This window comes from Oncorhynchus gorbuscha, linkage group LG11 (genome assembly GCF_021184085.1).
Source record: "Oncorhynchus gorbuscha isolate QuinsamMale2020 ecotype Even-year linkage group LG11, OgorEven_v1.0, whole genome shotgun sequence".
Classification (NCBI taxonomy): Eukaryota; Metazoa; Chordata; class Actinopteri; order Salmoniformes; family Salmonidae; genus Oncorhynchus; species Oncorhynchus gorbuscha.
Window position 1 is genome coordinate 53283070 of NC_060183.1, and position 14215 is coordinate 53297284.

At 43.6% G+C, this 14215-nt stretch overlaps 1 protein-coding gene across 2 annotated transcripts in view; it reads left to right on the forward strand.

The window, feature by feature from the left end:
• The window catches only part of LOC124048938 (G-protein-signaling modulator 1-like), a 37246-nt gene extending 30064 nt beyond the window's left edge, over nt 1–7182 (forward strand). For both annotated transcript variants that reach the window (XM_046370127.1, XM_046370126.1), the window contains 3 exons: nt 4432–4594; nt 4955–5160; nt 5404–7182. In XM_046370127.1, the coding sequence (XP_046226083.1) occupies nt 4432–4594; nt 4955–5160; nt 5404–5601 (567 nt within the window). In that variant the 3' untranslated portion in view covers nt 5602–7182. The remainder of the gene's footprint in view (nt 1–4431; nt 4595–4954; nt 5161–5403) is intronic.
• The last annotated feature ends 7033 nt before the right edge of the window (nt 7183–14215 follow it).

Here is a 14215-nt window from a genome sequence, read left to right on the forward strand (position 1 = left end):
CATTATCTACTGACTCCAGCTTCAGTTTCCCCTCTGCATTTAAGGATCGGCAGCCTTTTAAACAATCAATGAAAGCTAACCTGACAGCTAAAACGGCATAAATGTGGTTAGCGAGCCAATGCTGTTGGTCAGGAAGAGGCTTCTGAAGTCTGTAGGGTCCTTGCATCCAGATTTACGTCATATGATGATAGTGGCAAGGGAAAGTGCTGTAGGTGAAACATGATGTGATTTAATGAGGGTTAATGGCCAGACTAGGTCTCCAGGTTACTTCCTGGTAGAGAGGAGTGCTATGTCTGATGGCGCTTCCAGGAATAACACCAAGTAAACTTGCTGGCCTTTCTGACTGCCCTAGATTGTTCATAACAATACACCTTTGTGCTGTCCTTATCCCTAGAACGTCATCGGCCAGCTTCAGCCAATGGGGTTGTGTAATTCAGGGCCTGACTCGGCCAACCATGCATCTCGGTTCTGTGATGCTGTTAATTGTTGTAGTCAGTGGACTGCCGTTGAAAAGAGCGAGAAGCCCTTGTATGAAGCATGCCTGTTATTTATTGGCTGACTAAAATAGCTGTTGTACCATTGTGGGATGGTATGGAGACAAGGTGCACTTCCTCTGTTGCTTATCTCTCTCTGTATTCGAGAACTACACTCAATAATATATTGAACTGACAATAAAAAGGGTACTTGTTCACACTAGGTCATAAGTCACTCTGATCACAAAATGCGAGGGGAAGGGGTCGGCCATTGGGAAGTGGTGAAATGTCAATGGTTACCATTGTGTGCCTCTGTGTGTGTCTATTAAGGATAGCGGCACAACTTTGAGTTCTGGTTTCCTTAGCAACACTGATTTAATTTAGGGAGAGTCCTTTCCCCTCTCACTTCCACCTTTCTCTCTCTCCCAACTCACACACTCTCTCCTTCCACCTTACTCTCTCACTCCCCTTCACCATAATTGAGTAATTGAACAATACATAGGCAGAGGAAAGATCCAGACAGAGAGGCAAGAGGAGAACAGACAGAATCCAGGAAGTCACAGCTCATTATGCTCGGAGGGGGAGAAAATTACAATCACATGGAGCTCAGCTGAGGCACAGGAAGACGCACAGAATGTTTGTTCTTTTGCTGGTCAATTTGGGAATTGATCACAGAATAGCATTTTAATGAACTTATAGTATTAACGAGAGATCCATATTAATTTATTGCTGCTATAGATACAATTATTAAATAGATGGCTTGATTGAACCCAATGAGATGTTCCATTGTGCTTGCCGGAACTGTCTCTTGGCAGTGCTCAGAGTTTGTTGTTCCCGTGATTTGTTAGTGGGCACTCGCTGCCCATCCCCCTGCCTCGGCTGACAATGTAACCTTCATCAGAGGACCCCCCTCTCCTCATAATGAGTTATTTTCCCACAGTGGGATAGAGAGCTACAGCTGGGACAAAGATGTCCTGCAGAAGAGAAAGAGGGAGGGGGAAGATGGATATATAATTATATGAATGAATGAAGGAATGAATGAGTGGTAGAGAGAGAAAGAGAGAGGGGGAGATGGGAGAGAGGGGGAAGGATGAGAGAGGGGGAGAGGAGAGAGGGGGAGGGATGAAAGGGGAGAGATGGGGGAGCGATGACAGAGGGAGATATAGGAGAGGGGGAGCGATGAGAGAAGGGGGAGCGATGAGTGATGGGGGATATAGGAGAGGGGGAGCGATGAGAGATGGGGGATATAGGAGAGAAGGGGAGCAATGAGAGAGGGGGATATACGAAAGAGGGGGAGCGATGAGAGAGGGTGAGAGAGGGGGATATAGGAGAGAGGGGGATATAGGAAAGATGAGGATATAGAAGAAAGGGGGATATAGGAAAGAGGGGGAGCGATGAGAGAGAGGGACTGATGAGAGATGGGGATATAGGAGAGAGGAGGATATAGGAAAGAGAGGGGGAGCGATGAGAGAGGGGATATTGGAGAGAGAGAGGGATATAGGAAAGAGGGTGGAGCAATGAGAGAGGGGGATATAGGAGAGAGGGGGATATAGGAAAAAGGGTGTAGCGATGAGAGAGGGGGAGCGATGAGAGGAAGAGAGAGGGGGAGCGATGAATGAGGGGGATATAGGAGAGAGGGGGAAGAGGAGAGAGGGGGAGCGATGAGAGGGGAGAGATGGGGGAGCGATGAGAGAGGTGGATTTAGGAGAGAGGGATAGATGAGGGGGGTGATGAGAGAGGGGAACGATGAGAGAGGGGGAGCAATGAGAGAGGGGGAGCGATGAGAGATGGGAGAAGGGGAAGAGGGGAGGGCGTAATGAGGAGGACAGGCGTCAGTGGGGACGGATGGGGGAAAGAGAGCACCGAGAGGGAAGGGTGGAAAGGAGGAGAGTGGTGAGGGAAGGGGGGAAGACAGGGGAGTGTGAGTCCGGCGTATGGAGAGTGAGGGAAAGAGGAGAGCGCTCGGAGAGAGAAAGAGTGAAGAAAGGGAAAGAGAGGTGCTTGTGTGGTAAGACACTTCACTGTACTCTTTATCTGTATGATCATTTGATGGATGATGGTGTTGCTTGAACTAGTCTCTCTAATTGTTTGACTTTGTTAGCCTAAATGTCTGTTTCTTGCTCTGCCAGAGAGGCAGACACATTTTGTGGCAATGAATTATTTTACGATGCCCAGTAAAGCAAACGTTTGAAGTGTAGCCTAATTTTGGTCCAAAGTTTTCACAAGAAAAGTCTCTGCTGAAAATGTGACCGCCTACAGCAACAGCACTGTTGTATCGTACTATTGAACATTGTAGCCTCTGACCAGATTCTGGTGAGCTTATTCACTGATAGTTGGCTTTGTACAAATCACACTGTACAGAGTTGAGACTTAAAGGTTCTTAATTATCAACGTAAATTAAAAAATATATGCACTTTGCTTCCAGACAAAATTGCCTTGTACAGTACGTGTATCCAGCCCTATTTTTGTGGAGATGATGTTTGGTGTTGATTGGGACATTATGGTGTGTGTGCCTGGGGGGCTTGGTGGGGAAAGGGTGAGGAGGATAAGGACACCATCAGCCATTATTGATCCATGATGTGTCCTATGGCTCACTGCCTTTGATGCCTGCCATTAACCTGCCCAGGGATTTATCATCAACATGGAGGCAGGATCACACACTGACCAATACAGAGAATCATGTTGATATTGTAGATGGCCACAGTACTGGATGTTGATACTCAGAGGAGGCTTTATATGTGTACTATATTTTATACCTTTATTTAACTTGGCAAGTCAGTTAAGAACAAATTCTTCTTTTCAATGACAGCCTAGAAACAGTGGGCCTTGTTCAGGGGCAGAACAACAGATTTTTACCTTGTCAGCTCGGGGATTTGATCTTGTAACAAGTCCAATGCTCTAACCACTAGGCTACCTGTTGCCCCAAACTCAATACTATATTGAGAGGTTGTGCTATGTTTGATGACCAAACAGCAATTTTTGAAGGCATCCTAGTTGGTCAGATAGTGAGAACACTGTTATGTGCTATTCCAGTTAGTATCGAAGCCATTATTTGTCCAAAGTGCTATGAAAAGGTTGAGAACAACACAAACAACAGCAACTCAATACATAATGGTACAGGTCACCATAATGGCAGAGAGCCAATAATTGTACTGCCACTGATTGCATTGGGCAACAATTGGAGAATCTAATAGCCAATAGTCAATGGAGACAAACAGACAGACTGTGTATCTATTTGGCCATGTGACTCATTAGACACTCTAATACCAGGACATACTGCATGGTCATTACATCAGCAGTTCAATAGTACTTGATATGCGAAGCAAATGTTCTCCTCTATCTGGAACACCAACTGCCCCAAACCAGGCATCCTGTTAAACAAGCCAAACAGAAACCACATAAACAGGATACAAGAGACAAGTGGGTCAGTGTATGTGGAAATACAGTGTATTCAGAAAGTATTCAGACCCCTTCCCGGTTTCCACATTTTGTTACGTTACAGCCTAATTCTATAATCGATTACATTCATTTTTGTCCTTATCGATTTGCACACAATACCCCATAATGACAAAGCAAAAACAGGTTTTCTGAAATTTTTGCAAATGTATATACAATACCAGTCAAAAGTTTGGACACACCTACTCTTTCAAGGGATTTTATTTATTTTTACTATTTCCAACATTGTAGAATAATAGTGAAGACATCAGAACTATGAAATAACACGTATGGAATCATATAGAAACCAATAAAGTGTTAAACAAATCTAAATATATTTTATATTTGAGATTCTTCAAAGTAGCCACCCTTGTCACCCTGTCACCCTTGATGACAGCTTTGCACACTCTTGGCATCCATCTAACATAACAAAATGGGGAAAACGCCAAGAGGTCTGAATACTTTCCCAAATGCACTGTATGTACCTGTTACATCACTTAGCAACAATGTCCCTCTGTTTTAGAAGCTAGGTCGTGACCCCTCCGATGAGGACTGCTTCTTCGACCTTCTCAGCAAGTTCCAGAGCAGCCGCATGGATGATCAGCGCTGCCACCTAGACGACCTGAATGAAGAGAATGGAGAAAATGGCGAGAACGGAGGGGCCGTCTCTCTCAATGAAATGCTAGGTAGGTTAATGACTGAGACGGCCGTCTAAAGCTAGAGCATCACTAATACTACTTGGGACCGTCATTACTTCCAGCGACTTGATTTGACGTCAATGCATGATTCACTCAAAGCAATGGTCTCTAGTCAGGAATGTGTGGCTTGGAATATCTTCTGTCAATGACAGTACAATATAGTCATCCTCCTCTTGTGCTTCTCAGACCCTACACTCATCACGTAACCCCAGAATATCTTCTGTCAATGACTTTACAATATAGTTCTCCTCCTCTTGTGCTTCTCAGACCCTACACTCATCACGTAACCCCAGAATATCTTCTGTCAATGACTTTACAATATAGTTCTCCTCCTCTTGTGCTTCTCAGACCCTACACTCATCACGTCACCCCAGACAGAGGAGCTATTTGACCTGATCGTCAGTTCCCAAAGCCGTCGCCTGGACGACCAGCGGGTCAGCGTCAGCAACTTACCCGGCCTCAGGATCACCCATAACAACCTGGGCCACCTGTGTGTCGATGCAGACCCCCAGGAGCCAAGCGATGACTTCTTCAACATGCTCATGAAGTGCCAGGTAGGGCCATGTCTCACTGCCTCAGCATCTCTATGGGTTGAATCTTAACCTAAGATCTGCGCAAATAACTCAAATGTTTGTGTTGAGTCAGTCTCTGGTACCATCAATCAATGCATGATCTAGGTCAAATACTCAAATGTTTGTGCATACTGTATCTCAGGCTATGCAGGATTCATAACTACAGAACTTGCTATTTTAGATGTCTGTCTCTCCCTCTCTCTCACTCTCTGTGTCTGCTTCCAGTCCTCCAGGATCGATGACCAACGGTGTTCCCCACCAGAAGGGGGGCCCCGGGCCCCCACGGTGCCTGACGAGGACTTCTTTAGTCTGATCCAGAGGGTACAGGCCAAGCGCATGGACGAGCAGCGGGTCCACCTCCCGTCAGATGAACAGGATGGGCCCGACTCCGACCCAGAACCACCCTCCGGAGACTCCAGCTAGGGACCCAAGCACACATCCCTCGGGGAGTCTGCCTCATAGAAGGTGGAGAGAAAGAGGAGAAATGGGCCACCACCTGAGGAGATCTGTGAAGGGGTGAAAGTAAATTAGGTTGATGTGTGATGCAAGATCCGAACCCTATGTGCAATATGTGACCCCCTTTCAGCTGTTGTGAATCTGTTTAGGTTTGAAATGTGTGTAAATCCGATAATGATGAAATGGAATGTATATATGATACATTTATGTGAATTATGGTTTGGGGTGTTTCGCTAGGGATTGAGACGCCAACAAGAAATAACAGATATTCATATTTACCCCATTTACTGCCTTAATCAGTTTTTCTCTGACTCAGATTGTATTCCCAAGTGTCAGGGGTCTGTGGGTTCAAAGTGCATGATAGAATAGTATTCGGTTTGAAGGATGACGATGAATGCTGCTGGTATTATTGGTGTAGCAAACAGTATTGGCTACAGTTTTCGGTGGCAACAACATGGTTAGTTAAGGTCTCTTCATTATTGAGTTAATGTCATCTGGAGCACAACCAAACAGGTTTTAAAACAATATATCAATTTATCAAAATAGTAAAAGATACAGTGAAAACACATTTTATGGATAATAGTATACAAAATCAAGAAAAGCACATTTTAGGGAGAAATTCAAGGGAGAAATTGAGTAGATGGATCAGGGGACTTTTTAGGACAGGAAGGGAGTAGATGCACAGCCTATGCACACAGAATCCTGTTTGGCAGGGAACTCCTGCTAAAATGCCACAGCTGTTGGTCTTCAATTTCCAATCATCTTCAACAGATGTCTCATATTCTGCTGGTTTACTGCCCCATTGTGGTGAAACTTGTATACTACAGCTGTCCTGTGTACCCCATTGGAAATGATTTGTAATTCCTGCGGAAGGTTGAGGATGTAATCTTCTGCGCAAGTATATTGATTTTAAGCACTTTTTATTATTTGAGTGACAAGCTATACTTAAACTGTACAGTATGTACATTGCCTATCTTTTGCTGATAATTTTTTAAAGGTTAGTGTTTTTGCAACAAAAATGTAGTGCCTTGTGTGTATTTTATTCAGTTGTAGATATCAGAGTTATTCTGTTACAGACCCAGCAGACCAAAGACGGGTGCAAACTGAGGAAACTAAACAAAAACGGCTTATAGTAAGATCTAACGTACTGTACATATATGTTGCCTAACTGATGTTCCACAATGGACATTTTAGTTGCTCTTCTTCTTTGGGGCTCCATTTGTAAATGTATTAGTATTAGCGTGTAGCTCTTCTTTGTACCTCAAGAGTCGTGAACCTAACCCAGGATGGGTCGTGAACCTAACCCAGGATGGGTCGTGGTCCAAATGATTCATCTCCATCTCTTTAGTAAGAGGGTAACAAGGTCCCACTGTTCTCCAAAAATAGTTGATTTCCTCTATTTTCTCATACCTTATGAGGATAAACTTGGTCCACAACTATCCGCTACGCTTCTATTTGTCACTGCCATATGTACATATTTTTTGTATTTATGTTCCATTTGAGGACATGAAGATGTCCCCTCTGCTTTTAATAAAATGTTGATTCAAATGTTTCGCGTGCCTCTGTAGTCATCAACAGTGTTGTTTTAAAGATTACCATAAGAATGGTAATCTTATGGTAGGGGCTATGCTTAAACTTAAACACATTGTTCGTAGGTGGTGTTGAGACGGCCTTTTTTTATTACACCCCATTCTACAGTATTTTGCTAAACTATTCTTATGGCCCGACATTATGTGCAGTGCGTGATTCAATTTCCCCCCAGTCCAAAGACATGGACATTCTTTAGATATCAGATATGGAACATTTTACAATATATTCACAGTCTCCTCGCCCTGATAAGAATGACTCCTTATAACAGCAACTGAAAACACGGCCATAAAAAAAAGATGGAGAGTGTCATTGACTTGCCCTTGGTTGGGCAAGGCACAGTGGGCTGACCAAACATGTTGGTTTGCTTTTCTCTGTTTTCTAGAGGAGATGATCCCAGAAACCCTAGACCTACTCCAATTTGCATACCACCCCAACTAATCCATAGACGATGCAATCTCAATTGCACTCCACGCTGCCCTGACCTACCTAGATAAGAGGAATACTTCCGGCGCCGACAGAGATGGCCGCCTCGCTTCTCGTTCCTATTTTTCATGTGCTATTTATTTGTTACCCCAGGAAATCGTAGGATTTATTACATACAGTCGGGAGGAACTATTGGATAAAAGAGCAACGTCAACTCACCAACATTACGATCAGGAATACGACTTTCCCGAAGCAGATTCTCTGTTTGGCCCACCACCCAAGGACAATGGATCGGATCCCAGCCGGCGACCCAAAACAACGGCGCCGCAGAAGGGGCAGACAGAGCGGTCTTCTGGTCAGGCTCCGTAGACGGGCACATCGGGCTCCACTCCCGAGTATACTATTCGGCAATGTCCAGTCTCTTGACAACAAGCTAGACGAAATCCGAGCAAGGGTTGCCTTCCAGAGAGACATCCGAGACTAGCGTTCTTTGTTTCACGGAAACATGGCTCACTCGAGACACGCTATCGGAGTCGGTACAGCTACCAGGTTTCTTCACGCAGAAACAAGCATCTCTCTGGTAAGAAGAAGGGCGGGGTTATGCCTTATGATTAACGAGACGTGATGTGATCATAACAACATACAGGAACTCAAGTCCTTTTGTTCACCTGACTTAGAATTCCTCACAATAAAATGCCTACCGCATTATCTACCAAGAGGATTCTCTTCGATCATAATCACAGTCGTGTATATTCCCCCCCAAGCAGACACATCGACGGCCCAGAAAGAACTTCATTCGACTCTATGTAAACTGGAAACCACATATCCCGAGGCTGCATTTATTGAAGCTGGGGATTTTAACAAGGCTAATCTAAACAAGGTCTCGACCCCGCCCTGTGCAACTGGGTCCTGGACTTCCTGACGGGCCGCCCTCAGGTGGTGAGGGTAGGTAACAACATCTCCACCCCGCTGATCCTCAACACTGGGGCCCCACAAGGGTGCATTCTCAGCCCTCTCCTGTACTCCCTGTTCACCCACGACTGCGTCAAGTTTGCAGTCGACACTACAGCTGTAAGCTTGATTACCAACAACGATGAGACGGCCTACAGGAAGGAGGTGAGGGCCCTCGGAGTGTGGTGTCAGGAAAATAACCTCACACTCAATGTCAACAAAACAAAGGAGATGACCGATGACTTTAGGAAACAGCAGAGGGAGCAGCCCCCTATCCACATCGACGGACAGTAGTTGAGAGGGTGGAAAGTTTTAAATTCCTCGGCGTACACATCACGGACAAACTTAAATGGTCCACCCACACAGACAGCGTGATGAAGAAGACGCCTCTTCAACCTCAGGAGGCTGAAGAAATTTGGCTTGTCACCAAAAACACACAAATTTTTACAGATGCACAATCGAGAGCATCCTGTCGGGCTGTATCAGGGGGCAAACTACCTGCCCTCCAGGACACCTACACCACCCGATGTCACAGGAAGGCCATAATGATCATCAAGGACAACAACCACCCGAGCCACTGCCTGTTCATCCCGCTATCATCCAGAAGGTGAGGTCAGTACAGGTGCATCAAAGTGGGGACCGAGAGTCTGATAAATAGCTTCTATCTCAAGGCCATCAGAGTGTTAAACAGCCATCATTAACATTGAGTGGCTGCTGCCAACATACTGACTCAACTCTACCCACTTTAATAATGGAAAAATTGATGTAATAAATGTATCACTAGCCACTTTAAACAATGCCACTTTATATAATGTTTACATACCCTACATTACTCATCTCATATGTATATACTGTACTCTATACCATCAACTGCATCTTGCCTATGCTGTTCGGCCATCACCCATTCATATATTATTATGTACATATTCTTATTCCTTTACTCATTCCTTTACACTTGTGTGTATTAGGTAGTTGTTGTGGAATTGTTAGATTACTTGTTAGATATTACTGCATGGCCGGAACTAGAAGCACAAGCATTTCGCTACACTTGCATTAAAACATCTGCATGTGACAAATACAATTTGATTTGATTTGAATACCTATGTATTCAAATGAAATGCTGTTCATTGACTTCAGCTCAGTGTTCAAAACCATTGTCCCTTCCAAGCTCGTAACAAAGCTTAGGACTCTGCAACTGGATCCTGGACTTCCTGACGGGCTGAACCCAGGTGGTGAGGGTAGAAAACATTACCTCCGCCATGCTGACCCTCAACACAAGGGCTCCACAGGGGTGTGTGCTTTGTCCCCTAATGTACTCCCTGTTCTCGCATGACTTCAACACCATCATCAAGTTTGCTGACGAAACAACGGTGGTAGGCCAGATGAGACAGCCGACAGGGAGGATGACAGTGTGGCGCCGGAACAACAACCTCTCCCTCAATTCTGGACTACAGAAAACAGGGGGTAAGCATGCCCCCATCCACAGCAATGGGCTGCAATGGAGCAGGTCGAAATCTTCAAGTTCCTCAGTATCTGATATTAGTATTCCCAGTCATGTGAAATCTATAGATTGGGGCCTAATATATTTATTTCAACTGACTGATTTCCTTAAATGAACTGCAATGCAGTAAAATCAGTAAAAGTAAAAGTTTTGCATGGTGGCGGCAGCGTAGCCTAGTGGTTAGAGCGTTGGACTAGTAAAGGTTGTGAGTTCAAACCCCCGAGCTGACAAGGTACAAATCTGTCGTTCTGCCCCTGAACAGGCAGTTAACCCACTGTTCCCAGGCCGTCATTGAAAATAAGTATATGTTCTTAACTGACTTGCCTGGTTAAATAAAGGTAAAAAAAAAAATGTTGCGTTTCTCACGTTTCAGGGAAGACCCAGATGCAGCCAATGTTGAAGTAACAAAAATGCATTACTAGAACAGGGGGCAGCCAAAACGATAGGTCAAGGGCAGGCAGAGGTCAGTAAACCAGGGTGGTGTGACAAGATACAGAAATGGCAGGCAGGCTCAGGGTCAGGACAGGCAGAATAGTCAAAACTGTGAAAACAGGAACTAGAAACAGACAGGAGCAAGGAGAAAACGCTGGTAGGCTTGACAAACAAAATGAACTGGCAACAGACAAACAGAGAACACAGGTAAACTCAGCAAAAAAAGAATTGTCCCTTTTTCAGGACCCTGTCTTTCAAAGATAATTGGTAAAATCCAAATAACTTCCCAGATCTTCATTGTAAAGTGTTTAAATACTGTTTACCATGCTTGTTCAATGAACCATAAACAATTAATGAACATGCACCTGTGGAATGGTCGTTAAGACACTAACAGCTTACAGACGGTAAGCAATTAAGGTCACAGTTATGAAAACTTAGAACACTAAAGAGGCCTTTCTACTCAACACCAAAAGAAAGATGCCCAGGGTCCCTCCTCATCTGCGTGAACGTGCCTTAACCATGCTGCAAGGAGGCATGATTACTGCAGATGTGGCCAGGGCAATAAATTGCACTGTGAGACAGCGCTACAGGGAGACAGGATGGACAGCTGATCGTCCTCGCAGTGGCAGACCACGTGTAACAACACCTGCACAGGATCGGTACATCCGAACATCACACGTGCGGGACACGTACAGGATGGCAACAACAACTGCCCGAGTTACACCAGGAACGCACAGTCAGTGCTCAGACTGTCTGCAATAGACTGAGAGAGGCTGGACTGAGGGCTTGTGGTCCTGTTGTAAGGTAGGACCTCACCAGACATCACCGGCAACAACGTCACCTATGGGCACAAACCCACTGTTGCTGGGACAGACAGGACTGGCAAAAAGTGCTCTTCACTGATGAGTCGCGGTTTTGTCTCACCAGGGGTGATAGTCGGTTTCGCTTTTATCGTCGAAGGAATGAGCGTTGCACCGAGACCTGTACTCTGGAGCAGGATCAATTTGGAGGTAGATGGTCCATCACGGTCTGGGCCGGTGTGTCACAGCATCATCGGACTGAGCTTGTTGTCATTGCAGGAAATCTCAACGCTGTGCATTACAGGGAAAACATCCTCCTCCCTCATGTGGTACCCTTCATGCAGGCTCATCCTGACATGACCCTCCAGCATGACAATGCCACCAGCCATACTGCTCGCTCTGTACGTGATTTCCTGCAAGACAGGAATGTCAGTGTTCTGCCATGGCCAGCTATGAGACTGGATCTCAATCCTATTGAGCACGTCTGAGACCTGTTGGATCAGAGGGTGAGGGCTAGGGCCATTCCCCCCAGAAATTTCTGGGAACTTGCATGTGCCTTGGCGGAAGAGTGGGGTAACATCACACAGTAAGAACTGGCAAATATGGTGCAGTCCACGAGGAGGAGATGCACTGCAGTAGTTAATGCAGCTTGTGGCCACAACAGATACTGACTGTTACTTTTGACCCCCCTTCGTTCAGGGACACATTATTCCTTTTCTGTTAGTCACATGTCTGTGGAACTTGTTCAGTTTATGTCTCAGTTGTTGAATCTTGTTATGTTCATGCAAATATTTACACATGTTAAATTTGCTGAAAATCAACGCAGTAGGCAGTGAGAGGACATTTCTTTTTTTGCTGAGTTTATAAATACACTGTGGATAATGGGAAAAAAGGGCGACACCTGGAGTGGGGTGGAGACAAGCACAAAGACAGCCGAAACAGATCAGGGTGTGACAGTTTATATTTTTGTTTGGTATAGTATGCTGACTTACTTTATCGTGTACTTCTTATTTTTATATCTTGTGTTTTTGTTCTACCTTATTATTTTTTCTATTAGATTGCTATTGATTACTGCATTGTTCATGTGCAATTAAAACTTGAAACAATGTAACAGTGATCAGACTGCAAAGCTCTTTATTCAGCTTGAGTTGTGGTTCACCTTTGCACATTGGCTCTTTTCCTGTTTGTTGCAAAAACACAGATGCATCATTTCTCTTTTACTCTTTTAGGATCAGCCTTCCTTTGATAATTACTGTACATAAACAGCCTCTGCTCTATGATGTCATAGGGAAGCTTGCTATGGGAAAAGAAGTGAGCAAAGGCCAAGCAATTCCCATGCAACTCCAATCTTCTGCTGGAACAGACCACAAACCTTTCATTGGGCATGCCACTTCATTTAAACGTGGACGTGTCGGTAACATTTGGATAAGACGTTAGTCAATGAGATTTCAAAAAGACAGCCAGAAGTTTCCTGAATTCCCAATGTGTTATCACTATGCGTTCAGCCATTTAAAGGCAAACAAAATTGCAAATGGTTATACAATGACAGATATTTTGTATTTATTCAACAACTTAATGCATTGTCACTGTACTTCATGTATTAGCACAACCAAATGACCTGGATTGCAGTTTACATAGTGTAAGTAATCAATGATGTTCAAGATTCTTCACAGATCATTATAGCAATTGTGAAGCTCTACACAGACCTGCAACCTTTGCATGCTATCATCTTGAACATGCACACTTTCTATGATGACATACAGTAAGAAGACATTTATAGTTACAGTAGGCTAACATCAAAAAGTGGCCATGGATGTGTTACTGATTTTAAGGTTGAATAAATACTCTTACATTCGATTCTAAGATAGCCTCGGCTTTAGGCTGTTTACTGTATTACAAAGATTATTGAATTGTGTTTGGGTGACAGCACAATCAAATATCAACATTTAAAGGGTTTCTAATGTTTGGATAGTTTCACCTGAGCCACAGGCTTAATCCTATTCTTGAACTTATTTTTGGTTTAGTTGAAGACGTGAATCCAACATTTAATATGTTAACTTGTTGATAGGCTATTTAGTGTAGTGCAAAAGTTATATTGAAATGTGTTTGGTTGTCAACAAATTCCAGTTTGTCTACAAATTAAGAATTTACATGCTGGATTCACATCTCCATCTCAACCAAGAATCAAGTTAAAGACTAAGACTGAATAAAGTTCAACTTTATTTGAAGTTAATTTAAAGTTTGATTGCATTTAGTCCTATTCTTTAAACTTAGATGTTTGTTTGGAGACAAACTGGAATTAAAACCAGACTAAGTCAGTGGCACAGATAGAACTATTTAAGCAGAATATATTGTAAATCTTCTTCAAATGTTGATATTTGGTTGCATTAACAACCAAACACAAATTCAATATGCAGTTTGTCTTCCAATTCGTAATTGGATTCACGTCTCCATCTCAACCTAAAGTCAAAGTAAAAAAATAGGACAACATTAAATCTAATCTAACTTTGAATGCACTTTAGATAAAGTTGGATTTAACTTAGATTTTTGAAATGGCGACATGAATCCAACATAGAGTCTTAATGATTAACTTGAAGAATACTTTTGAAATCAACCAAAGCTTGAAACTATAGGCCTATATGTATTGTTTATTTTTCAGTTGAACCCTGTGTTGAATTGAAACAATCGCTGTTGATGACTTTGCAAATGCTTATATAGGCCTAAATAGTATCATTCATGATATGTGATGTGTAAAGTGTAACGAAGTTCGTCTGTTGTTTGAAGAGAGTCAGACCGAAATGCAGTGTGTAGGTTACTCATGACTTTTAATGAAGATAAAGCGGTACATGAAATAACTGAAAATACAAAAACAACAAACGAGTGA